The 26,268-nt window shown below is 48.5% G+C and overlaps 2 protein-coding genes across 3 annotated transcripts in view; both read right to left on the reverse strand.

Moving 5' to 3' along the window:
- The window catches only part of COPG2 (COPI coat complex subunit gamma 2), a 32,660-nt gene extending 23,656 nt beyond the window's left edge, over positions 1 to 9,004 (reverse strand). Inside the window, exons 1-7 of one of the 2 annotated variants that reach the window (XM_033161945.1) lie at positions 8,538 to 8,598; positions 6,709 to 6,761; positions 4,990 to 5,070; positions 3,159 to 3,230; positions 2,269 to 2,348; positions 1,541 to 1,616; positions 373 to 465 (exon numbers count right to left, since the gene is read on the reverse strand). In XM_033161945.1, the coding sequence (XP_033017836.1) occupies positions 373 to 465; positions 1,541 to 1,616; positions 2,269 to 2,348; positions 3,159 to 3,230; positions 4,990 to 5,070; positions 6,709 to 6,761; positions 8,538 to 8,583 (501 nt within the window). In that variant the 5' untranslated portion in view covers positions 8,584 to 8,598. Of the gene's footprint in view, positions 1 to 372; positions 466 to 1,540; positions 1,617 to 2,268; positions 2,349 to 3,158; positions 3,231 to 4,989; positions 5,071 to 6,708; positions 6,762 to 8,537; positions 8,599 to 8,932 lie in introns of those variants that run through there. The other variant, XM_033161946.1, reaches the window with a different exon arrangement.
- Positions 9,005 to 13,618: 4,614 nt separating this feature from the next.
- TUBAL3 (tubulin alpha like 3) lies at positions 13,619 to 24,302 on the reverse strand. Its single transcript, XM_033162389.1, has 4 exons — positions 24,079 to 24,302; positions 19,758 to 20,001; positions 17,371 to 17,519; positions 13,619 to 14,940 (listed from the first exon to the last, which is right to left on the reverse strand). Exons 1-4 carry the CDS (start codon positions 24,079 to 24,081, stop codon positions 13,960 to 13,962), a joined length of 1,377 nt encoding a protein of 458 aa, XP_033018280.1. The 5' UTR covers positions 24,082 to 24,302; the 3' UTR covers positions 13,619 to 13,959.
- Between the last annotated feature and the right edge of the window lie 1,966 nt (positions 24,303 to 26,268).

Genomic DNA, 26,268 nt, shown 5'->3' on the forward strand with positions numbered 1-26,268 from the left:
AGGAGCTTTAGCAACTAGTCGGCAACATCTTCTTTCGGGGTTTGCTTTTCTCGTTTTTTAAAATCCTGCAAAGCTGGGACACCAAGGGAGAATTGGAATTACTGCCGGAGCAAGGGAGGGGGACGGTGGCAGGAATCCCAGCCAGGCATTGAGAATGTCGGTGGTTCCCAGCAAAGCATTTTGCTGCAAAATTGGGACAGGGCAGAAAGGACCCAGAAAGCAAAAGACCGTGTGCAACATGGCCAAGACAGTAAAGAAAGATGAAGGTGGTGGCCTGGCCAAGATATTGACAAGTCTGAGCTGCTCAGGTCTGCCCAGTCCCTGAATGTAATTAATCCAAGCAGGTGACAGCAAAGAGATTCCTTCACTTACTAAGGAGGACACCAGCGCTGAACTGGAGACACTGGGGACTTTGTCCACAATGGCTTGCTTCATGTACCTCTCAATGGCCTGCAGCATGGTGCCCTGGGAATCCAGAGAGAGGGAGAGAACAAGAGGTACCAACCACACAGAGACGCCAGAGATACCAACACAGAGAATGTTATCTTCTTGGGATTGCTTCTGTTCTCCAAGTTCAGGCGGAACCTGATACCTGGTATCGATTCCTATCTAGCTCACTTTCCGTTTTAAAATAAAAGCTTCTAGTCCTCATGCTAGGAAACAGTGTCTGCAAAGAGCTCCAGCGTTCAATAGGTCAAGATTCTGGACTCTGCACTTTCTTCCATCACTCTTTTCATAACCTCCCACCATTCTTCCTGAAACACCCCCTAACCCTTTCTTACCATTTATTGTTTAAAAATAACAGCAGGTGGTGGTAACAACAACAACTTATTACAGTGGACGCTCGGGTTGTGAACGTGATCCGTGCGGGAGGCGCATTCGCAACCCGCAGCGTCTGTAACACGCAGCACCGCATCTGCATGGGTTGCAATTCACTGCTTCTGTGCATGCACGAAGCGGCAAACCCGGAAGTAACCTGTTCTGGTACTTCTGGGTTCGGCACATTCATATCCTGTAGCGAAAGCAATCCGCAGCGAACACAACCCGAGGTATGACTGTATTTATACCTCACCAATCTGGCTGGTTTTAATAAGTTTTAACGTTTAGGAAAAACATTCCTTAAAAAGCAAATTTCAGTACACTGAAGTACTATGTTGCGTAGGCAACACAGGCTAATGTGCCAAGCTTAGTATGTACAGATATTCGTGTGGGTGAGACAACCCGTTAGTATCCCATTCATAAAACTGAGCTCTAAATGAGCAACTGCTCCTGCCACTGTCTGTACACGGCTGTAGGGGGAGTGGAACAGCCAATGAAAGCTCATCAACATTATTATTTGACTCCAACCCATTTGCTGGAAAACAGACAGTACTAAACTTAAACAAATGCTTACAGTGACTACATGTGGTCACTGGGGAAAGAATAGCTTGGAGGACAGGGATCAGGGGAAATCATTCTGGGCATGTTAGAAAGATAACACTTGGCATTAAAAATGGGTACAGCAAGACCCCTTTTCATGACTGAAAAATTCAATACTTACATCTGTGATTCTACAAAGGGCTCTGATGGCAGGGCCTCGGTACACATCCTCTTTCCCAGTCATGTCTTTGGTCAGGCTAGAAGAGTTAAGGCAAACTTCTGTTAACACAGACCTTTTGTAGAAAACAAGTGGACTTGGCTTCAGTTCTGGGGCAGCCCTTGAAGACAGCCTGGAGGCTTCAATTGGTACAAAATGGGGCAACCACACTTTTGTCTGGCACTAGCTGGTCAGTTTAAATGTGAGACACTTCCTACCCCTACAGCAGCTTATGTTCACCTATATTTTTAGATACACCCCTCTGCGGATGTAAGTGCACATGTAAAAATGTAAAGTCTACATTTGACCATGATGCAATTTCAAATATCAGGGAAGTGAAACCTGCACCATTCCAGATGTTCTTGTAGTACAACTCCCATTATCTCTGGCCATGCTAGGTGGGGCTGATGGGATTAAGAGTCCCTCAATGTCTGGAGGGACCGTCTTTGGCATATATTGTACTAGTCAGTCAACTCATCAGGAAGCAAACATAAGAGGCACTCAGTGGCAAAGGCAAGTCCACTTTTGCATGGTGTGTGAAACGGTGGTTAGGGGTGGCAAAACAGAGTTCACACCATAACATGATAGGAGGGACATAAGTCTTACTGACTGGAGCCAGATCCTCAACACCCAACCAAATGCTTGCGTAAAGACTCGAGAGTCACCACTCATTGAAACAAGAACATCAATACCTGCTAGTGACAATGATGACATCCTCCGAAATGTTAGCCATCTCTTTGATGGTAAGGTAACACATTCTCCTTAATGTTTGCTGTGGAAAGAGCAAGATAACAGTAACTGTCATCCCCCAGGAAGTTAGCCATGGGAACACCAACTTTCATCAAAGCTATGAGAATACCCAGCTCTACCTCTCGTTTAAATCAGAACCAGTGAAGGTGGTGAATGTCCTGTGTGAGTGTCTGGAGGCGCTTGGAGGATGGATGGCAGCTAACAGATTGGGGTTGAATCCTGACAAGACAGAAGTACTCTTTCTGGGGGACAGAGGGCAGGCAGGTGTGAGGGACTCCCTGGTTCTGAATGGGGTAACTGTGTCCATGAAGGACCAGCCGGGGGGGGGCATTTTGGACTCACAGCTGTCCAGGGAGGTGCAGGTTAATTCTGTGTCAAGGGCAGCTGTCTATCAGCTCCAACTGGTACGCAGGCTGTGATCCTGCCTGCCTACGCACTGTCTCACTGGAGTGGTTTACGTGCTGGTTATCTCCTGCTTGGACTACTGCAATGTGCTCTACGTGGGGCTACCTTTGAAGGTGACTCGGAAACTACAGCTAATCCAGAAAGCGGCAGCTAGACTGGTGACTGGGAGCAGCCACTGGAACCACGTTAACACTGGTCCCAAAGGATCTACATTGGATCCCAGTACAAGAAAAAAAGAAGCAAATTCCCACCACCACCTAATCTGTACTGCTGCCTTTTACATTTTTGTGCAAAATTCAGAAATGTTCTGTCGTGAAGCTGCTTTGCATCCCATACAATATTTTTTTCCTTAATCCTCCATAGCCCATCAAGCAACCAGAGACACAGGCAGAGGGGAAACCCCTTTCCTGGAGTATTGGAAACTTACATCATTTGACTGAAACAATCTTGTCATTGCAAAGAAGGCCTCTGTGGCTTCTGTTGTTCCAAAATGTTCACCCTAGAGAGAAACGAATTAATATGTGACAAAAATTAAGCCAGCGTATATGAAAAGCTGACAATGTTCTACTAAGACCTGCTTTTAGCTCCAGAGATCACTTCCAGCCATGCTTATCACAGGTGATCCCAGGACAATCTAATGCCTGGCATGCTCTCTTGAGTGGGATTCTCTGCCACGTGACCCTGATTCTCATCTGCCAATTCAGGGAAGCCTCAGCCTTGGCCTCCCCATCCACCACCCATTAGCCTTTCCGAACTCTTCTTAATTAGCAAATTTGTTTTATGAACCGTGCAGTTTTATTTGCGATATACAGTGCTGTTTTCTGTTTACTTAGTTTTTAGGAAATGTTGTTAAATGTTCTGGTTCGTGTTTTTTATTGTTCTCATGTGAACTGCTTAAGCGATCATTACTATATCAAGCGGTACAAACTTTAAATCAACAAAAAGCGTAGTTGTACCTCGGGTTACATATGCTCCGGGTTACGTACTTTTTGGGTTACGAACTCCGGTAACCTGGAAGCGCAACCCGGAGTGCGCGCAATGCGCAGAAGCGTTCTGCGCAGTTCGCGCATACACGTTTGTGCATGCACAAAGCACTACTTCCGGGTTTTTCGTGCGCTTGTTTGGGTTGTGTACTTTTCGGGTTACAAACTGTAACCCGGAACCAATTACGTACACAACCCAGGGTACCACTGTATTGACAGTTCAAGGAGAATGGAGGAACAGCCACTGCACAGTGTCCAAGAAATGTCTGGGATCAGCTCTGGGAATGCTAGGCTCTCTGCCTCCATAAGGAAGAGAGGAAGCTGTCTTAAGCCAAGTCAAACTCTCGGTCCATCTACTTGCAACATTACCCACACTAAGAGGAAGTAACTCTCCAGTTTCAGACAGGGGACATTCCCGACCCTATCTGGAGGTTCCAGGCAGGGTGCTCTGCCACTAAGCTATGGCTCCCCTGGGCCTGGGTCTTCTTCCTGTGACAAAAAAGGGAGCACCAATCCACTATAACCTTTTGGGCTCTGAAAGAAAATACAGCCTGTCAGGGAGTCCTTGGGACAGAAGAGTGGGTATCAAATACTTATAAGAAATTAATTATCTAAAATAGAATCTAACAGAAGGGAAGCGTTTGTTAGTTTTTTAAACTGCTGTTGTGTCTCTTTTTTTTGAATGAATTAATCCACCCCATTTGCTGATGCTAAACATGCTTGTATAGCCATCTGCCGGAACACGGTGGGGGGAACAATAGTAACATTTAAGCATTTGCTGGCTTTTGGTGTTCCTAGGGCCATACTACGTGGGTGGTGGCAGTTCCTTTCACTTTATCACCCTAAACCTAAGCCACAGAAGGTTCAATCCCCAGCACAGGAAGAAGCTTCCTTATATCAAGTCAGATCACTGGCCCATCTAGTTCAGTACTGTCTACACCAGGCATAGGCAACCTTCGGCTCTCCAGATGTTTTGGACTACAATTCCCACCATCCCTGACCACTGGTCTTGTTAGCTAGGGATCATGGGAGTTGTAGGCCAAAACATCTGGAGAGCCGAAGGTTGCCTATGCCTGGTCTACACTGACTAGCAGTGGTTCTTCAAGGTTTCAGGAGGGGTTTCTCTCAACCCTACCTGGAGGTGCCAAGGACTGGACTTAGGATCTTCTGCATGCAAAGCAGGTGGCCTAACACTAACTTATAGTCCCGCCTCAACTCATGCTTCCTCATTAGCCAAAGGTTGCAACTCAATTGCACAAAAGCAGCTGCACTTACCTGGTTCAGCAAGTAAAGGATCTTGGTAAGTATATGCAGGCATCTTCTTGGATTTATGGGGGTCTCGTTAAAGATACGAGCCTATGCAAAAGTAACAGGAATTGTGCAGTTAACAAAGACGGATATTAGGAATTTTCATTCTGAAGTTCCCTAAAAATTCCTTTTCAACAAAATGGGGGGAAACCAATATGCAGCAAGGACCTCTGGTTGCACAAAATAACTTCTCCCTCTTTTCCTTTCCCTGAATCTGTTCTGGGGGTTCCTCCAACCCTCGGGAGCAGATTTGGAGCAAGAGGAGAGGGAAGGAAAATTGCACAAAGAGAAACCCTTGTACTAATGGTACGAGCCTATGCAATGGTACGAGCCTATGCAAAAGTAACAGGAATTGTGCAGTTAACAAAGACGGATATTAGGAATTTTCATTCTGAAGTTCCCTAAAAATTCCTTTTCAACAAAATGGGGGGAAACCAATATGCAGCAAGGACCTCTGGTTGCACAAAATAACTTCTCCCTCTTTTCCTTTCCCTGAATCTGTTCTGGGGGTTCCTCCAACCCTCGGGAGCAGATTTGGAGCAAGAGGAGAGGGAAGGAAAATTGCACAAAGAGAAACCCTTGTACTAATGGTATTATTTTGTTGGATACAACCCACTGTTTCCTTCTGGGTCTGAAGGCAGCTCTAATCACAGATAAACCCTCGTATCTGAAGAAGTGTGCATGCACACGAAAGCTCATAACAAGAACAAACTTAGTTGGTCTCTAAGGTGCTGCTGGAAGGAATTTTTTATTTTTATTATTTTGTTTTAGCCAGAAAGCAAGGTCCAGGCATGAACTTGAGTCCCTGATGGAGTCAATGCTGTCGCAGAGCCAGGCTCACACGAAGCACAAGCCTCTGTCCTAGATGCAAGGACAAGAAGCACCAGAGTTTGTGGCATGCTTCTACTTTTGGGAAGTGCTCTCAGAGCATCTCTGCTCAGCAGCCACTGCAAGGTTATAACCCAAGACCCAAACTCTCTGCACACAAGTGTATCCTTTTGCATTAAGGATGCAGTTTCTAGAGCCTCCAAGAAAGGGGAGGTTTCATGCATGACACATCACTTACCCGTGTTCCAAGATATTTTAGAAACTATGCAGGCAGACAACATCCCAATTGTACAGAGATGCCCAAGGTGCAATAAGACAAGGCTAGGCTCTCTGACACCCATATAGCACCCCTGTGGCTGATGATCCCATGGCATACCCATTGTTGTGGTTCACATGTCCAAGCCCGAGATTCATGTAAATTAGTTCACGCTGAATAGATCTGCCCTCTTATCCACCCCATGTACCCATTTCTCCAGCTCAGGCTGCCATCTTTCTTTAAGGAAACATGGTGGTTGGGGTTGAGACGCCAGCTGCTTCCAGACACACCAAAGGGAGGTGCAACCACATCTTTGGCAGCCACAAAAAGAGAGGTTGCAGAGACTCAGTGGACCTACAGTGCCCCCCCAAGAATCAGAGCCCTAGACAGCCACACACTCTAGCCCGCAAATCCCAAACTTGATTTTTTAAAAAAGAGATCTTATAGAGCAGGGTTTCTCAAACTTGGATCTCCAGCTGTTCTTGGACTACAATTCCCATCATCCCTAGCTAGCAGGTCCAGTGGTCAGGGATGATGGGAACTGTAGTTCAAAAACAGCTGGAGACCCGAGTTTGGGAAATCCTAGAAAGGTGTAGTCGTACCTCCTGGAGGACAGAACTCTTTTCCAAATGCTGGAAGGGGTTGGAGCCGCTACCTGAAAAACAAAACACAATGTTGGCAGGGGAGCAGATGCTAGCCACAAAATTCCTTGATGACAATTCTGCTGTAATTCTTTCCCTCCTTTCTCCCTTCTCTTCAAACTCCTGAATGCAAATTGTCAGCTAATGTAAATGGGAAACTCTATTCCACCCTCCCTGCTTCCATGTTCCTTTTTTCTTAAGTTACATATGTTTGCTTGTATACCTATTTAATATATACGCAGGCCATTAAGAGCACACCCACACACCCCACAACAGTCTGCTGATGCATCACAGAATTTTAGAGTTGGAAGGGACCACAAGGGAACCTACAATGCAGGAACCGTTATGTCACTGTTTGGTTTTAACGTTTCCAATATTGTTTGTTAACTGCTGTGATATAGCTCTACGGACACAGAGGTGGCAAAATTAAACAAACAAACAACAATTTATTACTATTATTTTATTCTTATTTTAAAAATAGCTTCTTATGCATTAGGCTTGGAGCACTGGGAGACTGTTACTTGTTTCATTTACGGTAAATAAATATTTACATAGTGGGGTTCACAGTACAAAAACCACAAGAACACACAATGTAATGGCAAACCTCTCATGCAGCCCCCCGCTGGGTTAACCCCTGGGAAAGGCTGTCTTGTCTGCAAACTGCTGTGATATAACAGTGTTTTTCAACCACTGTTCCGCGGCACACTAGTGTGCCGCGAGATGTTGCCTGGTGTGCCGTGGGAAAATTGAAAAATTACTTTATATATAGTCAACATAGGCACAGAGTTAATTTTTTTAACATTTTCTAATGGTGGTGTGCCTCGTGATTTTTTTCATGAAACAAGTGTGCCTTTGCCCAAAAAAGGTTGAAAAACACTGATATAATATACAGTGGTACCTTGGTTCTCAAACGCTTTGGTTCTCAGACTCCGAAAACTTGGAAGTGTTCTGGTTTTCAAACGCTTTTTGGTAAAAGGCGAAAGATTTATACGATCTGAGGAGAAGCCAAAGTATTTCAAACGCTTTTTGGAAGCCAAATGTCCGATGCAGCTGTCGGCTATTGTTTCTGGGGCACCTGCACCCATCAGAAGCTGTTCCTTGGTTTTCGAACATTTCAGAAGTCAAATGGACTTCCAGAACAGATTAAGTTTGGCGCTTTTGTTTTTGCTATTTATTTTGCGCTTTTGTTTTTTAGGCTTCTTCGGTTCATTTGTTTTTGTGACTGTGTGGAACCCAGTTCAGCTACTGATTGACTGTGTGACTGCGGAAATGGATAAAAGCCCCCCATCCAAACAATGACTATCATCAGCGCAAGTAAGAAAATAGTAATATTTTTAATTTTTATCACCTACAATACTGTCTTATTTATTTTATAGTACAGTAAATTGATTATTGCTTTTATTTTATGGATCAATGGCCTCGTTAGATAGTAAAATTCATGTTAAATTGCTATTTTAGGGGTTGTTTTAATTTAAAAGTATGGAACGGATTAATCCGTTTTGCATTACTTTCTATGGGGAAGCGCGCTGGAATGGATTAAGTTTGAGAAACAAGGTACCACTGTAATAAACATAACAACAAACAAACAAACAAAAAAATCAATAAAAACCATTGTTGTGTTGTTGTTGTTGTTGTTATTGTAAGAAATAGCCGCTTGTGTATTGGACACGGAGAAGGGAGACCATTATTTGTTTTGTTTTAAATAACTTTCCACAGGGCGCCCTTCATCCGGGAGTGGCAGCCCAAGCACACTGCGTAATGGCAACTTCCCCTCAGGCCCCCTCACCTACCTCGCGGGGCTGTTGTGAGGATAAAATGGGGCACGGGGGGAACCATAGGCGCCACCTCGAGCTCCTCAGAGGGGGGTGCCAGTGGGAAAATCTGGAGGGGCCGCAGGCTGCCCACCCCCGAAAGAGGCCTTTGGTACGATCCAGAAGGGCCTCTTCTTCACACTACCATCTTCCCCCCCTTTCCCTTATCCTGAAGTGGTAGCGCCCGTCCCGTCCCCCGTCCCCCCCACTTTTAAACCGTTTTAAACCGTCCCGAGACAGTGGGCGGGGCAAGCGCCCTCCGGCGCCGCTACGGGGCTTCCGGCCCACCCGCGGAAAGGGCAGCCCTCCCTGCCTAGCAACGGGGCCTAGCTTGAGGCACGGCGCCTGACCCCCCTCCCCACAGGCTCTCTTACCCGACTCCTCATCCTTCTTGTCGAACTTCTTGATCATGGCAGCGGCGGCCGGGTAAGCTGCTCTCCTCCCGCTTACCTCAGCCTACACGCTCGCGGCCCGGGGAGGAAGTCCCGCCTTCGAGGCCTACTTCTCTGCGGCTCCATTGGCTCGCGGGGCCGCCGATCAGGGCGGGTGGGGTCACGCCCACTCTTCTCCCTCGAACAGCTGACGGGCGACTCCGAACGTCGAGAGGAGGGAGTACTGGCCCTCATTTGCATGGGGCACGCCCGGCTCGGGCGGCTGTAGCCACGCCCCTTACACAGTTGATGGGCGGGGGGCGAGCGGGCGAGCCGCACTCTGCTTAAAGCGACAGCGGCCCTAATAAGAGGGAAGTGGCTTTTTGCAGCTGCAGGTGGGAATTTAAATGTGGGGTGACGTCATACCCTCCAACCACTAGGTAATATTAAACCCTTTGTCTTCCAGTGGCTCTTTACTTAAAACTTTGCTCATAAGACTGTGTTCCTTTTTCTTTTTTTACATTCAAATTCGGCTTACAGCCGGAGACAGACCTTGTGGGGCTGCCTGTGTCCTGTTTTCAAAAAAACAATTGAAAGTAGTATATTCTTGTTTCAATGAAACAGGCGTGACCAGGCACAGGCAAACTCGGCCCTCCAGATGTTTTGGGACTACAACTCCCATCATCCCTAGCTAACAGGACCAGTGGTCAGGGATGATGGGAGTTGTAGTCCCAAAACATCTGGCGGGCCGAGTTTGCCTGTGCCTGGTCACGCCTGTTTCTTCATCCAAGCCCTCTTCCATTCAAACTGAAATCTGATCTTTGTGGCTTTAATAATAATAATAATAATAATTTATTTATACCCAGCCCCCCCACCTCTTTATGAAATTAGATTCAAAATAAGCATTTATATTTCTCAGACATGGGAGCCACTTTTAATTCAAAGGCTCATTTGTGAAACATTTCTTTCTCTCTCTCTCTCTCTCTTTACTACAGATGACAGTAGCAGTGCAGCTGTGACTTCCCTTAGACCACAGCACAGTACAGTGGTACCTCTGGTTACATACTTAATTCGTTCTGGAGGTCCGTTCTTAACTTGAAGCACCACTTTAGCTAGTGGGGCCTTCCGCTGCCGCCGCACTGCCACTGCCCGATTTCTGTTCTTATCCTGAAGCAAAGTTCTTAACCCGACGTACTATTTCTGGGTTAGCGGAGTCTATAACCTGAAGCGTCTGTAACCTGAAGTGTCTGTAACCCGAGGTACCACTGTACACTGGACGCTCGGGTTGCGAACATGATCCGTGGGGGAGGCGTGTTTGCAACTTGCAGCATCTGCGCACGCGCGGGTCGCGATTTGGTGTTCCTGCGCATGAGTGAGTGACGAAATCCGGAAGTAACCTGTTCCACTATTTCCGGGTTCGGCGCAGTGCGCAACCCGAAAACACACAACCTGAAGCGCCTGTAACCTGAGGTATGACTGTACTGGGTCCTGACCCACTAAGTTCAGGGGCAGGGAACCTTTTTTGTTCTCCGTGGGCCAAATTTGACAGGCCACCACGTGACATCACTACGCCATTACATAATTGACAGGTGGGACCTGTCCTTTGCTCGAGCCATGTTAAAATGTATGTGTGGGGAGGGGGGGGACAATAGATGCTTCAGAGTTGGAGACCAAAGAAACTGAATAGGTTGCAGTGTGTGCTTAGGTGTCGTGCCCATAGGTTTGCTTGTAAATGTGCTCGCAACCCTAAAAATGTTGGTGACTCCTGCTTTTCATACCATGCCAGCTTTCTTTCTCCCTCCCTCTGCATAACAGGCAGCCTACTGCAGAGTTTTAAAGAACTCACAAACTTACTCGTCATTTTAGGAACGTTTTGGTTGGTCGGCCCTAATAATAGCACCTGTGGATTTTAGCAGTTAGAAAAGCTGCAGAATTGACAGCACAACAGAGTACCCACTGTGCGAACATTAGAGAATAAGTCCCACGAGGAATTAGGCTAAAGCCAGTGTACATAGGGATTCCTTTGGAACCTTTGGGATTTACATTTCCCCCCTGAAACTAGATTTCCCATAGCCCATCACTGCATTGTAACACAAGTTGCATACCAAAAACCTTTAACTAAGATATAAGGAACTATTTGCTAAAAACCGCTGATGAATGCATGCATGGGAATAAAACATCATTTTGCACACAGCAAAGGACCAAACTTAGTATTTCTACAGTTTGCCATAAATGTTCAGCAGCAGTATTTACCCCACCTTGTAAAATGTTTAATCTGCCTAATATGTTACAGTAAGCACTGCATCAGTTTTTATTCCTGAATTGGCCAGAGAAAAAGCATAAGTTGGATGGTAACCAACTCCTTTCCCCTGCTGTAAAAGGTAAAAGGACCCCTGACAGTTATGTCCAGTCGCGAACGACACTGGGGTTGTGGTGCTCATCTCGCTTTACAGGCCGAGGGAGCTGGTGTTTGTCCACAGAAATGCAAATGTTTGCATGCACACGAAAGCTCATACCAAGAACAAACTTAGTTGGTCTTGAATGTGCTACTAGAAGGATATATATATACCCTCTAGGAGCCCCCCGCACCACAGTCGATGGCCGTTGCTCAAGAGCCCGGTCGGGGTGCATCCATTAAATTGTTAAATTCGTAGTTGTATAGCTTAAGGGGAGGTAAAATATGGGTGGGGTTTCTTTGCTTCTTTGTATTGTATGAGGAACAGTGTCTGTATGTTTACATTGCAATGTAGCCGAAACAAATTCCAAGTATGTTGGAAAATGTACTTGGCCAATAATAAATTATTCCTATTCCTATTCCTATATATATATCCAACACGGCTACCTACCTGTAACTGTCCACAGACAATTTTTCCGGGTCATGTGGCCAGCATGGCAAAGCCAGAGACGCCATTTACATTCCCGCCGGAGCAGTACCTATTCATCTACTTTCACTGCGTCCTTTTGAACTGCTAGGTTGGCAGGAGCTGGGACTGAACAACAGAAGCGGTCTCGAACCGCCAACCTTCCGATCGGCAAGTCCAAGCGGCACAGTGGTTTAAACCACAGCGTCACCCGCATCCTCCTCCTACTGAGCATCACCCAAATTCATTATTTCCCCCCCTACATCAAGATTTAGGAACAAGAGAATGTCCCTCCAAAAATCTTTCCCTAATAATTACACCTTTAGTAATATGGAGTATGCACTGTACTCTCTCTTAAGACCCCTCTCCAGATAAATTGCAGCTAACAAGGATTTTGGCACACCTCCCATCTAGAGACACTGAATACATTGCTTGAAAGGCATAATTATTCTAGGTTAAGTGATACAGGGCAAGTGCTTTTCTTTAAGCGTGTAGATATGTCTTGCTGGGCCAGGCAGAGATCCAGTACCCTTTCCAATAATCCCAGTAATCACCACGGAAAATTGACCAAAGGCCTGTCTCCTCTTGTAGCAATTAAGGGCTCCTGCCATCAAGCCATCTCAATGAAAACAGTGCTACAAACGGCTAGAAAAAGCCAAGCCTCAAAGGTAATGTTTTTAGAAGGTTTCCATGCAAATGAAAAATAAACAGATTCTAGGCACCATTGCTAAGTAGTAAGTCCCATTGAACACAATGGGATTTACAGGTTAACCTGCTTGGTTAACATCCTGCACAGTCTGCACCAAGAAATAATTTTCTAGTCTGCACCAAGAAAGAATTTTCTAGTCTGCACCAAGTGCATTTTTCTGGGTTTTTTAAAAAGAGAAATGGCCTTTGAGTAGAAAGAGAGGTAGGGTAGTGACAATTTTTGAGTTTCAGCATCAGTGGCAGCCTAAAGGTTCTCGGACACTCTAAATTCACAGTGAGTGGCAATTCCCAGGTAAGGAGGAGATGCAGAATAAGAGAGCTTTCTTCTACATATGGCTCCTTGGGTCACTGGGTGCAAGAGTGAGAGATCAACTTGAATTCCTTACAGGACTTGAAAAGACACAAGGTAGGTCTGAAAAGCAGGAGTGATAGTTTTACAATTTTCGCCACTTGGGGTGATGACTGGCATGCACCAAGTGTGCCATTCCAGCACAAAATTTGGCTTTCGTTACAAGTTCCTAGTCCTTATGATTGCACAGAAATGCAGGGAGATGCAGTACACTAATGCAGTGTTTCCCAAAGTGTGCTGCGCACATCCCTGCAGGCATGCGAAAGGATTTCAAAGCGTACATGGCAGAATTGGTTTACTTTAGCATAACTTATAGTGTGTGTGTGTGTGTGTGTGTGTGTGATACTGTATTTTGAACTAATCAAGACAAAATAGTATTATTAGAAGTACTCCCAAATCGTCATCATTCAAGAAGGGGTATGCTGGTAAGACTAAACTCTCAAAAGGAATACACAATACTTTAAGTTTGGAGAACACTGTGTTAATGAATATAAGGGCCAAACTAGACACAACAGCACAAATTGGTTTTTTTTAAAAAATCAAGCACAGGAGCCTCAATTTGGACCCTGGCGTTGCGGAGGGGGGCGGGTTAAGGGGTTTTAACATGCCCCCCCCCCACTGCTGGTGTGATCCCAAACCAGATTAGGGTCCTCATGCCGGCTATTTGCATTGGAAAGGAAGCTCCAATACTAGAGTTGTTCCATGTTTTTATTATTAAAAGTACAAAGAAGCAGATCACAGCATCTTCTAATAATAAAGGGTACTTCCCCCCCCCTTACCCATTCTTGAGTGCACAGACGTGATACAGGACAGCCAAGCACATTAGCCTCTCCTGCACCCACCCCCTCCAAAGATCCACACTCAAAAGAGTTAATTTCACATAATTCTAAGATAGGAAGTAAAGATTCAAAAAGCTACAAGGAAGTGCCTTCTAAACAAAGTACAATGTGTTAGAGAGTCCTTACACTACACAAGTCTTGTAAGAGATACAGTAATGTTTATTATGGGGTGTTGGTTTTTTTTTTTTTTAAAGAGTCAACAGTTTTGGTTCATCTCCCCATCTTAGCCCAGTTACATGCAGGTTTGGCACATACAGACGCATGGCCTTGGGCTTAATATTCTTCCTCAGCATCCTCTTCCTCCCCATCCGCAGAATCCCTCCCGACTTCCTCGTAATCCTTCTCCAGGGCAGCCAGGTCCTCCCGGGCTTCGGAGAACTCCCCCTCCTCCATGCCCTCCCCAACGTACCAGTGGACAAAGGCCCTCTTGGCGTACATCAGGTCGAACTTGTGGTCCAGCCGGGCCCAGGCCTCAGCGATGGCGGTGGTGTTGCTCAGCATGCAGACAGCCCGCTGCACCTTTGCCAGGTCCCCCCCGGGCACCACCGTGGGCGGCTGGTAGTTGATGCCCACCTTGAAGCCCGTGGGACACCAGTCCACAAACTGGATGGACCTCCTGGTCTTGATGGCCGCAATGGCTGCATTGACATCCTTGGGCACCACGTCCCCCCGGTACAGCAGGCAGCAAGCCATGTACTTGCCCCGGCGCGGGTCACACTTCACCATCTGGTTGGAGAACTCGAAGCAGGCATTGGTGATCTCCGGCACGGAGAGCTGCTCATGGTAGGCCTTCTCGGCGGAGATGATGGGGGCGTAGGTGGTCAAGGGGAAGTGGATCCTGGGGTAAGGCACCAAGTTGGTCTGGAATTCTATTAGGTCGACGTTCAAGGCGCCGTTGAACCTCAAGGAAGCCGTCACAGACGAGACGATCTGCCCGATCAACCTGTTGAGGTTGGTGTAGGTGGGGCGTTCGATGTCAAGGTTGCGGTTGCAGATGTCATAGATAGCTTCGTTGTCCACCATGAACGAGCAGTCGGAGTGCTCCAGGGTGGTGTGGGTGGTCAGGATGGAGTTGTAGGGCTCCACGACGGCCGTGGAGACCTGCGGGGCAGGATACACAGAGAACTCCAGTTTTGACTTCTTGCTGTACTCCACTGAGAGCCGCTCCATCAGAAGCGAAGTGAAGCCTGACCCTGTTCCTCCGCCGAAGCTGTGGAAGACCAAGAAACCTTGGAGGCCGCTGCACTGGTCAGCCTGCATCAGCAAGAGAAATTTGGTTATTAGCGATGGCTGTTGGCAATATAACAGCTCGATTAGTAAGAGCCCTGCTCGTCTTTTCCTGAAGCTGTGCACTCAAGGCCTTACAGACAACAGCTATGCAATCATGTACATATGCACAAAGCTCTACCTATCGCCAGAGGAAATAAGTGGGACCAGGTTTAGGTGCTAACCATGGTTTGCCTGATTGGGGTATTATCACAGCAAACTGTGATGGGAGAAAACCAGGAAGTAGAGGAGGAGGGAACCCACGGCACATTCCCAAGTTGCCAAACCGTGGTTTGAAGGACTGGGTTTGTGGCACCTGAATATAGCCCACCTTAAAGCAGTAGGGGATTTGAGAGAAAACACTCGCTGACTCCAAGAGTCAAGGAGTACCTCTTCTAAGTCAGAGCTCCATTTAACCGTTACTCCTAAAAGCAAGCCATTTGAGATGTTAGAAACACCGGAAGTGGGATCCTCTAGGTACATAATCACTGATCTTCTGGACATTGGAAGGAGCCCAGAGTGGTGAAATGCAAAGCAGATAGTGTGTCATGACACATAGCAGTGACCTGGACACAGAGTCGGAGACTGGAGGGCACAAGATGTGGAGCAGGGTCTGGGTCAGGACCCAGAGCTGACTGCTGAAGATCGGGATGTTAGCATTTCACCCCTCCATTGCTGATATGTGATTGTTATATCACATGTCTGTGTTTACTTCCTAGGCTTGGAAATCCTGAGAACGGAAGTTAGCCTTATCTCTTCCGCTCTGTTGTGTTTTTGTACTTTTTACTTGCCGTTCTCTCTCAGAGCTGACGTACGAGAACGCCATGATCACTTTGACCTGTATATAGGTAAAGGTAAAGGGACCCCCGACCATTAGGCCCAGTCGTGGACGACTCTGGGGTTGCGGCGCTCATCTTGCTTTATTGGCCGAGGGAGCCAGCATACAGCTTCCGGTTCATGTGGCCTGCATGACTAAGCCGCTTCTGGCGAACCAGAGCAGCGCACGGAAACGGCGTTTACCTTCCCGCCGGAGCGGTACCTATTTATCTACTTGCACTTTGACATGCTTTTGAACTGCTAGGTGGGCAGGAGCAGGGACCGAGCAATGGGAGCTCACCCCGTCACGGGGATTTGTACCACTGGCCTTCTGATCGGCAAGCCCTATATATACTGTGCATATACTGTGTAATAAAATATACTGTGTAATAAAAGCTTAGAATGGGCACACCAATATCCACTCTGTTTCCGCTAAACTCGGCTGAGTGTGCGTGCACATAGGCATCTGCTATGTGTCACTGGAGCGTGCCGGGACTTATGATTTATGGATGTCCCAGAGCTGCGCAACTTCAGGAAGACGCCCGGAGAGGTTTGTCTCATCTCGGGGGCTGCGTGGACCCCCCCCCGGCTTATTCCAACAAGGGAGGACCCTGCACATGAGGCAGCTGGACAAGAACTTTCAGTGGAACTTCCCAGACCACCAAGGCCTCTTGGGTCAGAGCCTGGATGCCTTGCATTGCTCATCACCAGCCCAGCAGCACACTAGGAGGGAGGCTGTGGCATGCTGGAGGAGTGGCCACCACCTTCAGGCCAGAGGTTGACTCTTTAAGGCTCTGAAGCTCTCTCAAGGGGGAGGAGCCTGGATACAGAGGAAGAAGAAGAAGAAGAAGAAGAAGAAGAAGAAGAAGAAGAAGAAGAAGAAGAGGAGGAGGAGGAGGAGGAGTTTGGATTTGATATCCCGCTTTATCACTACCCTAAGGAGTCTCAAAGCGGTTAACATTCTCCTTTTCCCTTCCTCCCCCACAACAAACACTCTGTGAGGTGAGTGGGGCTGAGAGACTTCAGAGAAGTGTGACTAGCCCAAGGTCACCCAGCAGCTGCATGTGGAGGAGCGGGGACGCGAACCCAGTTCCCAAGATTACGAGTCCACCGTTCTTAACCACTACACCACACTGGCTCTCTATAAAAGGCCCCTATCTGCCTTTTATATCTCCCATTGCTCTGTCCCTGCTCCTGCCAACCTAGCAGTTCGAAAGCACATCAAAGTGCAAGTGGATAAATCGGTACCGCTCCAGTGGGAAGGTAAACAGCGTTTCTTTGCGCTGCTCTGGTTCGCCAGAAGCGGCTTTTTCATGCTGGCCACATGAACCAGAAGCTGTCTGCAGACAAACGCCGGCTCCCTCAGCCCCGTGTACCTCCAGTTCAGGGAGCAGGTGATGGGAAGGACCTCTGAGCAAGGCACCGGAAGGCCGTGCCTGCCCAAAAAAGTAGACGACTCTGGAATGGACGGACAAGATGGCCTGACTTCTTATTAAGGCAGTTTCCTGTGTTCAGCTCCAGCCTGGCTATGAACATTTGTGAATTAAGCTTTATGCCAACCTATGGCGTGGGCGTTAGTGTGTGTGTGGAGAGGAACTTAACCATTTTGCGAATCCTGCCCAGAACTGTGTCAATGATCTCCTTCCCGATGGTGTAATGGCCTCGGGCGTAATTGTTGGCTGCGTCTTCCTTGCCGCTGATCAGCTGTTCAGGATGGAAGAGGGAGTGATAAGGCCCTGTGCGGATTTCATCTGTTGGGAGAGAGATAAGAGCAGGGGTCAGCAAACGTTTTTCGCAGGGGGCCGGTCCTCTGTCCCTCAGACCATGTGGGGGGCCGGACTATATTATGAACAGAACCCCCCCCCACGACTCTCCCCTCCCTTCTCCACAGCACCAGACGAGCCCTGGTGGCTGCTTACCTGGGCCTTGCGAGCGACGGGTTGGTGGCAGTGGCGAGACAACAAGCGGCACGAAAGGGCTGGCTCCGGAGAGGGGCTGCTTAAAATGGCGCTCAGCCAACTGTGGCTCAACAAAGCCCAGCCCCCTTCCTCCTCTAGGCAGGGCAGGAAGAAGCCAGGAGGAGGGAGGGAGGAGGCGCCGCCGTGGGGGGGGAATGGCGCAGCCCGAATGATCAGAATCCCCACGCCGATCCACGCGGCGATTCCTGGACCATCTAGGGCCGGATCCAGAAGGCAATTGGTCCGGATCCGGCCCCTGGGCCTTAGTTTGCTGACCCATGGATAAGAGGGAGTCCACAGGAACAATAAATAGGAAAATGCCCTTTGTTACTCCAACATGGAGTACCCTTGCCATTGACCCTGTTGGGTGGGGTTGTTGGGAGTTCGAGTCCTCGACATCTGCAGGGCACCATGTTTGTCCTGCCTCTAACAGTTTGCCTACTTTTATGAAAATCCAAAAGGTGTGATGTACAGTAGTTTGCTTCTACATTAGCCCAATCCCCCACCCCCAGAACTGCAACCCTTTATTTCAGGAATTGACTTCATCCAGGTCAAAGACCCAGTTTGGCACTCCCCCCCCACCTGCATTCACGTACACACACACACAAGCTGGGAGCCTCAATAGCACCCCTCTGGAGGCTTCCCCCCGGGGCAAAAAACCCAAGTAGCGACATCAAATCATAGCAAGGGGTGGGGGCAATGCAAGGAAAGTAGTTTATAGTCGTACCTTGGAAGTTGAACGGAATTCCGGAATTCTGTTCGACTTCCAAAACATTCGGAAACCAAAGCGCAGCTTCCGATTGGCTGCAAGAAGCTCCTGCAGCCAATTGGAAGCCACGGAAGCCCCATCGGACATTCGGGTTCCAAAGAGCGTTCGCAAACTGGAACACTCACTTCCGGGTTTGCGGCTTTCAGGAGCCAAAACATCCGAGTACCAAGGCGTTTGGGATCCAAGGCACAACTGTACAGTACTTGAAGTCTCCAAACAGAAAAATAGCTGGACGACTCACATTCCCACCAATAATACAGATTTTAAAGGCACAGCAGCCTTGCCAGCAAAAAGTGGCAAGGACGGAAGTACCGGTAGCCTAGTGGCCCTGTACATACTTCCCATGCAAAAGGTTCCTGGATCTAGCCCCTGCATGTACTGGTAGACCTGGAAAAGACTCCTGCCTGAAAACCTGCTCTTTAATGCTGATGTGGAAGAAACAGCAATTTGGGTTTTTCTGTGGATTGCTGTTTGCTCCATTTGCTATGGTAAAGAGTGTGTTTTCCCAGGGAGAGCGCCAGGCTGCAGGGAGTGCTTGGACACGGTGTTTTAAAGCACAGACCTGTTCTTGGAAACCAAGAAGTATGGGTGAGCCCCATAGCTGTCAAGTTTTGGATTTGAAAATAAGGGATCAGCAGTCTCACCTATCCCAGGGACAGTCACATGTCAGTGGTGGGCGGAGCCAGAAGCAAAAGTGGGCGGAGCAGCAATGTAAACTCCAAGCAGGCTCGGAGCGGAGCAAAGAGGAGGGCAGCCATGTGCTCCGCGCGATGGAGCCCCATCGTCTTCTTGTCTGATCCCATCAAAAGGAAGCAGCAGCTGCTCAAAGGCAGCCAGGCTCCGCCCGCCAGCTAACCCTATTGGCCGGCTGAGGGGCTCAGTGGCAACGGATAGGGGCTGATGCAGGGGGAGGAATACACCCCCCTGTAAGCACGGGAAACGGCTCCCACTTGCTTTGAGGGCTGAGGCTTTTCTCTCCAAGTAGGCGAGGTCTTCCCACCCAGTCCCTGGCCAGCAGGGGAGGAGCTGCTTCCATTAAAAACGGGAAATTTAAGGGAAATAAAAAATAAGGGAGAGCAGCGGGAAACTGCTTGAAATAAGGGAGAATCCCGGGGAAAACGGGATACTTGACAGCACTGGTGAGCCCTAAGGCAGCTCTCTGCATCTTGCGCTTAGGTGAGTTGGCAGCACCCGCTACTGGACATCAACAAAACGTCCCAGAGGTCGTTTTCATCCCAATGGATCTCTGCAGATTATATTACCTATGACAGTCGGTTCCAAGTCAATGAAGACTGCCCTTGGCACGTGCTTCCCTGATGCAGTCTCGCAGAAGAAAGTCTCGAAAGAAGCGTCCACCTGCTCCGTCTCTGGCAGGATTTTCGGAGCTGCCTGGTTCCCGGCGATGGTGCCGTCTGTCTGAATCCCATGCTCCAGGCAGTAGAGCTCCCAGCAGGCATTGCCCATTTGAACTCCAGCTTGGCCAATGTGGATCGACAGGCACTCCCTCTGGAATGGAAGGGGACAGGGAGAAAGATCCTTTAACAGGTTTCACCAGCAAAGCATCACCTTGGGGCGAATTCTTGGCAGAACACCGATTCTCTCTTATTTAACGGTGGGGGAAATCCCAGTGAGCTCAGGATAGAGTGCACAGATGGGGGGCACCCCATTTGATCCCCACAAAATCCTGACCGGGGGACATGATTTGCTCAGGGTCACTCAGCGAGCTTTATGGCCAAGTGGGGATTTGAACCCGCTTCTCCCTGCTCCTAATCTTTTTTTTTTTTTAAGTAATCTTTATTGGTTTTATTTACACACATTAAAAAAATATTTACAGCCTCATCAATACAAATAAAAAAAGAAGAAATAGAAGAAGAAAACAACCCCCAGAGGTGCCCTGCTCCATTGTCTCCCGATACAGACGGATGCCATAGAATGTTAATCAGCCAAAAGGCTTGGTTATAGAGAAACATTTTTGCCTAAAGATATTTAAGGAAGGCGCCAGGCAAGCCTTGCTGGGGAGAGCATTCCACAACCGGGGAGCCACCGTTGAAAAGGCCCGTTCTCATGTTGCCACCCTCTAGACCCCTCGAAGAGGAGCCACACAAAGAAGGGCCTCAGAGAATCGCAGGATCTGGGTCATTTCATAGCTAGCAACATTAACCATTTAATAATAATAATAATAATAATAATAATAATAATAATAATAATAATAACAACAATACTTTATTATTTATACCCTGCCCGTCTGGCTGGGTTTCCCCAGCCACTCTGGGCGGCTTCCAACAGAACATTAAAATGCAATAATCTATTGAACATTAAAAGCCTCCCTAAACAGGGCTGCCTTCTGATGACTTCTAAAGGTCTGGTAGTTGTTTTTCTTTTTGACATCTGGTGGGAGGGCATTCCACAGGGCGGGTGCCACTACCGAGAAGGCCCTCTGCCTGGTTCCCTGTAACTTGGCTTCTCGTAGTGAGGGAACTGCCAGAAGGCCTCGGCACTGGACCTAATTTGCTTTAAATCGTCGTTAAAAGTTTGTTTTTAAATTGTTGTAACCCACCCTGGGACCTCGGGGTGAAGGGCAGATCATAAACATCTGGCTGGCTGAAGAGCTCTGTGTTTTTCAAACCAAGGGCACTTACAGATGTCCTGTTATATTGAGCATTCATCCCGATTTGTTTGCAAGGAGATTAGATAACATTGGCTAGTCGGTGTGCATTTGTCCTGGCTTGTTTGCAGGGAGGCAGTGCTGTCAAGTATCCCGTTTTCCCCGGGATTCTCCCTTATTTTAAGCAGTTTCCCGCTGCTCTCCCTTATTTTTTATTTCCCTTAAATTTCCCGTTTTTAATGGAAGCAGCTCCTCCCCTGCTGGCCAGGGACTGGGTGGGAAGACCTCGCCTACTTGGAGAGAAAAGCCTCAGCCCTCAAAGCAAGTGGGAGACATTTCCTGTGCTTACAGGGGGGGGGGGGTATTTCTCCCCCTGCATCTGTCCCTATCTGTTGCCGCCAAGCGCCTCAGCCGGCCAATAGGGTTAGCTGGCGGGCGGAGCCTGGCTGCCTTTGAGCAGCTGCTGCTTCCTGTCCTGTTTTGATGGGATCAGACAAGAAGACGATGGGGCTCCATTGCGCAGAGCACATGGCTGCCCTACTCTTTGCTGGCTGCCCTACTCTTTGCTCCGCTCCGAGCCCGAGCCCGCTTGGAGTTTACATTGCTGCTCCGCCCACTTTTGCTTCTGGCTCCGCCCACCACTGACATGTGACTGTCTCCGGGATAGGTGAGACTGCTGATCCCTTATTTTCAAATCCAAAACTTGACAGCTATGCAGGGAGGCGAGATGATGTTGCATCAAAGCAAGCGCATCGCCCTGACATTTTCCTTCTTGCAAAAAAAAAACCCCCAAGATTTTGGCAAAGCAGGTTTGCGGCTCGATTATAATTGCACCAGCCGGACTGGCTGGAATACAATGGAATCCTACCCCAAACTGGGAACATCCTGGAAGCTCCCCCAAACCGATGAAAGCAGGCCGATCATGCTGGTTGACAATAAACGCAGCACCGCTTCCATTCAGCCGTCCTGAACTCGCGCAGTTACTTTCGATGACTCCACACAGTGCCTTCCCTTTTTTTGCATTGTTTTTTTAAGAGGGAGTCGTGGCAAGACTTTGGTTCGGAGCCCAGAAATGGCCCGAGAGACAACAGCGCCTCAATAACAGGTGTAAAACCCAGCAAAATCTGTTCAACATATTTGAGATGCCACGACCATGACACATGCGTGCTTTTTGGGCGGAGAAATAAAACAGAAGGAGCATTAATTTTTTATTTTTTAAAAAAAAGATCTTTTATCCCAGTGAGATGACTACGGTCGGCCACAGCCTGACTGACCCGCGTTCTTCCGACTGCAGCGAGATTATGCGCACACGGTGAGTCATGTGTCAAGAGCACAACGCCAGCCTGCGAAGGATCAGAAGAGAGTTCGTCCAGTCCTTCGCTCTCTCTCTCTCCCCCCACCCCACCCCACCCCGCATCCTACAATGGCCAGCCCCGGGAAGCCTACAGGCGAACAAAACGGAGATGGCCACACCAGCATCTGCTCATCAGATATGGCAGCTGCTTTTCACGCCTCCCTCCGCAACATGCCACAGTCCCCGTCCCATCTTATGTGTGATGGGAGTTCTAATTGTGGCTCTTCTGTCCCAATTTGCTCGAGTCACTCAGGGGACATTCCTTGCGGCCAGCAAAGAAGAGAACTCCCCACTCCCCTTTCTCTCTCTCTCTCAACAGTTTGCCAAGTGGTACCACCTGCTCCGCCGATACTGGTATTTCCACAACACAGCAAGGAAGCCAGCCTAGAATTGCAGAAGATATCCGCAGCCTGAGACAGCCGTCTCTTGTCTTCCACGTGCAACCGTTAGAGCATACCCCCGCCCCAACTAAAAAAATTAAAATAATGATTAAAAAAAGCTCAATCCATTTCTGCTCCAGGACCATACAAGATCTCAAAATTGTACAGGGTCCCCCCCCCCCCTTCCAGGAATTCCGACCAAACACTGTTGGACTGGGGCAGGTTTTCCTAGTTAAACTTCCATGCAAATACTCAACTGGGCAACTTGATAACAAGAGAACAATAGGTCTTTGAATCCAAAAATTTTTGCCGGGGAAGGAGTGAAGTCACAGCTCAGAAATTCAGCTCATGCAATATAGACTTCCAGAACTGCCCTGTCAATGGACCTGGGCCTACTCATGAGTAAAGACCAACAATGGATCTCCTTTTCGGGTTAAAGCACTCCAGATTTTTGGACTCCCCCCCCACACCCCCTAAGTAGCTATCTTAATTAAAATCTATTAAGATTAGCATAAATAAATGAAATGCAAGCAGCAGTCCTTTGGAAGAGCTTCCCAGAAGTTTCAGCTAAACTTTTTTTTGAGGTTGTCCGAGAGTCTATAGTTTTGAAACATTCACAAATATATATAATACTGTATTTTTTTCTGGAAAGGGGGAACAACTCTTGCTGTATTCTTTTAGCATATCAGCCCTTGGGATTACAGTAGACAAAGGCAATATGGCAGTTTCCTCTTATACAGGGGAGGGGAATAAGGGGAAGAAATCTGCAAAAGTACAGTAATCTCCTACCTAAAACCATGCTCATAGCTGAAGTGTGAAATAATGTAGGGTAAAGGGCAGGAGAAAAGGGGAGGTGGGAAAATGAGAGCAGGACTTTATACAGCAGAAGAAGCACACATTTTATGCCTCTAAAGATCCAGAGGGAAAAGAGATCTCAGCTGTCAGAAATGAGACCCACAACTTTGCAAGAAAGATCAGCTAAGCCACTGAACAGAGAAAAAAATAAGGGGAGGGTGTGTGTGAAAAAGACCCCCTCCCTCTAAACTGCCCTTTTGCTGCAGCCTAGCTTTTACCTTATAAGGAGTAAACACCAGCCGAAATGAGCTTAAGTATTCATCAATAACCCTTCCAGAAAAGTTAACTGAAAGTTATCAAAAAGATGCACAGCCCAGATAAAATCAATACATACAGCACTCAAGCTACAGTTTCAAATCCAAACGAGAAACTACAATGCATCGGCTTACCATCGTGGTTCTATATGCTTGCTAAGATTCCAGCAAAAAATAAAACAACCAGCTGCTTTCTCTGCTCCCAGCAAATTTATAACCCAGCAAGAATTGACTCCACCTGAAGATGAAGTCCTCTCCTCATTTAAAGAAACAGAGGCGCTTTTTCCAAAAATGCCAAGAAAAGGCTGGAATTGGCCGTAATAGTTTGCTGCTGGCTTATGCCTCTGCTTGCTGTCAGGTTCGGAGTTGAACGGCTGCTGAGAAATCCTCACATCCTTTCTGAGAGCATCCCTCAGAAAACAGGGAAGGGAATGACTACCATCTCCCCACCCCCACCCCACCCCCGGGAAGGCTCCTGCACTGTGCACACTTTTGGTGGTGGTGGTGGGGAACCTACAGATGTCGGTTTTCCAATCCTGCCAATTGTTTATTTTACAGCTAGGAACATATTGCGGTTCCTGCTCTTAGCTTAGCTGCAGTATACTATGCGGGCTACCATGAGACTGGATTACGGCAATGCTCTCTGTGCGGGGCTGCCCTTGGTTGCCTCCCCGAATTGTTGGACTGTAGCAGCAGATCCTGAGCACGTGACACCAGGGGCGAATGAAGGCGTGACACCCGGGGCGGGGCGTCACTACGTAGGGCGCACGTGCGGCGTCGCTACGTATGACGCATGCGCCGTACATAGCAATCAATCAATTTATTTATTGCATTAGCCCTATGGCCATAGCACATAGTAAAAGACCAGGCAGTAGCCTGACACGATTATGCAGAGAATACACAGATACAGTTAAAACAATTGGAAGTAAAATCGTACAGGTTAAAACAAATAAAATAAAAATAAAAAGCACTAGCAGGCGTGACAACAGTCTCCATGTTGGGAATATACATAAGACTAAGGCTAAGGGAAGTTGGCCAAAAAGGTGGTCCTGAGTTTCAGGGCCTGTCAGGGGCGTCGTTGGGGAGGGGCGGTAGGGGCGGTACGCCCCCAGTGACAGGGTGATAAGTGGCGGGTTGGGGTGACAAGCGGCGGCCCCTCTCGCCACTCCCACGCGCCGCCGCTCCCTCCGTCACCCCGGGAGCACGGACGGGGTGACGGAGGGAGCGGCGGCGCGTGGGAGTGGCGAGAGGGGCCACCGCTTGTCACCCCCACGCACCGCCGCTCGCTCCGTCGCCGTGGGAGCAGCAGCGCACAGTATGTGCGGTGCTGCTGCTCCCGGGGCGACGGAACGAACGGCGGCCGAAAGAGAAAGCAGGCGGGGAAGCGAAGCCAGCGCTTGAACGCGCCGCTTCACTTCCTTTTTTTTCTCCCCTTTCGGCGCTGGCTGGGCTGTGTAGTCGCAGCCCAGCCAATGGTGAAAGAAGCAGCCGAAAGGGGCGAAAAAAGGAAGCAAAGCGGCGCGTTTAAGCGCCGGCTTTGCTCCCCCCCCTTTCCCTTTCGGCTTCTTTCGGCGCTGGCTGCGCTGCAGAGTCACAGCCCAGCTAGCGCCGAAAGAGAAAGCGGGCAGGGAAGCAAAGCTGGCGCTTAAACGCGCCGCTTCGCTTCCTTTTTTTCGCCCCTTTCGGCGCTGAAAGAAGCCGAAAGGGAAGGGGGGGGAGCAAAGCTGCTCTTTTTCTTTTTTCCTGGGGGCGTGGCGTCACGCTGTGAACGTGCGTCATGACGTCATGACGCACGCACACAGCACGATGCCCCGCCCCCAGGGGTGCCTCTTGGCTTCCCGCCCCGGGCGGCCAAGGGGCTAGGAATGCCCCTGGGGCCTGTAATATGTAGATGACCACTCCACGTGAAACCAAGGGGTTGGCATCCACCAGTAGATATTTCATGCGGTCATCGTCCCTGGCGATAGTCGGCAGGATTAGAGGGAGAAGCCTGGATCTTATTGAGGCATATAGTGGGCAGTAGAGGAAGAAGTGAATAAAGGTCTCTATCTTTCCATTGTTGCATGGGCAGAGTCGAAGATCCAGAGGGGTATTGGAGAATACACCCTGTAGGAATGCTGTGGGGATGGCATGAAATCGAGCCAGTGTAAAGGCCTTTCTTAGCGTACATAGCAACGCCGCACATGCCTGTACATAGCGGTTTGCCGCTGCTGCCCCAGTGCTGTACGAACAGTGCCGGGATCCTCGGCTCATGGCTGCAGCCGCAAACGGAGGATCCTCCACATGTGGCTGCAGTGGCGCGATGGCTGCTCGCACTGGCGCGGC

This window comes from Lacerta agilis, chromosome 10, assembly GCF_009819535.1.
Source record: "Lacerta agilis isolate rLacAgi1 chromosome 10, rLacAgi1.pri, whole genome shotgun sequence".
Lineage (NCBI taxonomy): Eukaryota > Metazoa > Chordata > Lepidosauria > Squamata > Lacertidae > Lacerta > Lacerta agilis.

What these genes read in the sequence shown, in the direction of transcription:
- TUBAL3 (XM_033162389.1), bottom strand. An exon ending in CTTGGAACCGACTGTCATAG is followed by an intron (nt 17,520 to 19,757) that starts GTAATATAATCT and finishes CTCTCCCAACAG; the next exon opens with ATGAAATCCGCACAGGGCCT. An exon ending in TGGGCAGGATTCGCAAAATG is followed by an intron (nt 14,941 to 17,370) that starts GTTAAGTTCCTC and finishes TTGCTGATGCAG; the next exon opens with GCTGACCAGTGCAGCGGCCT.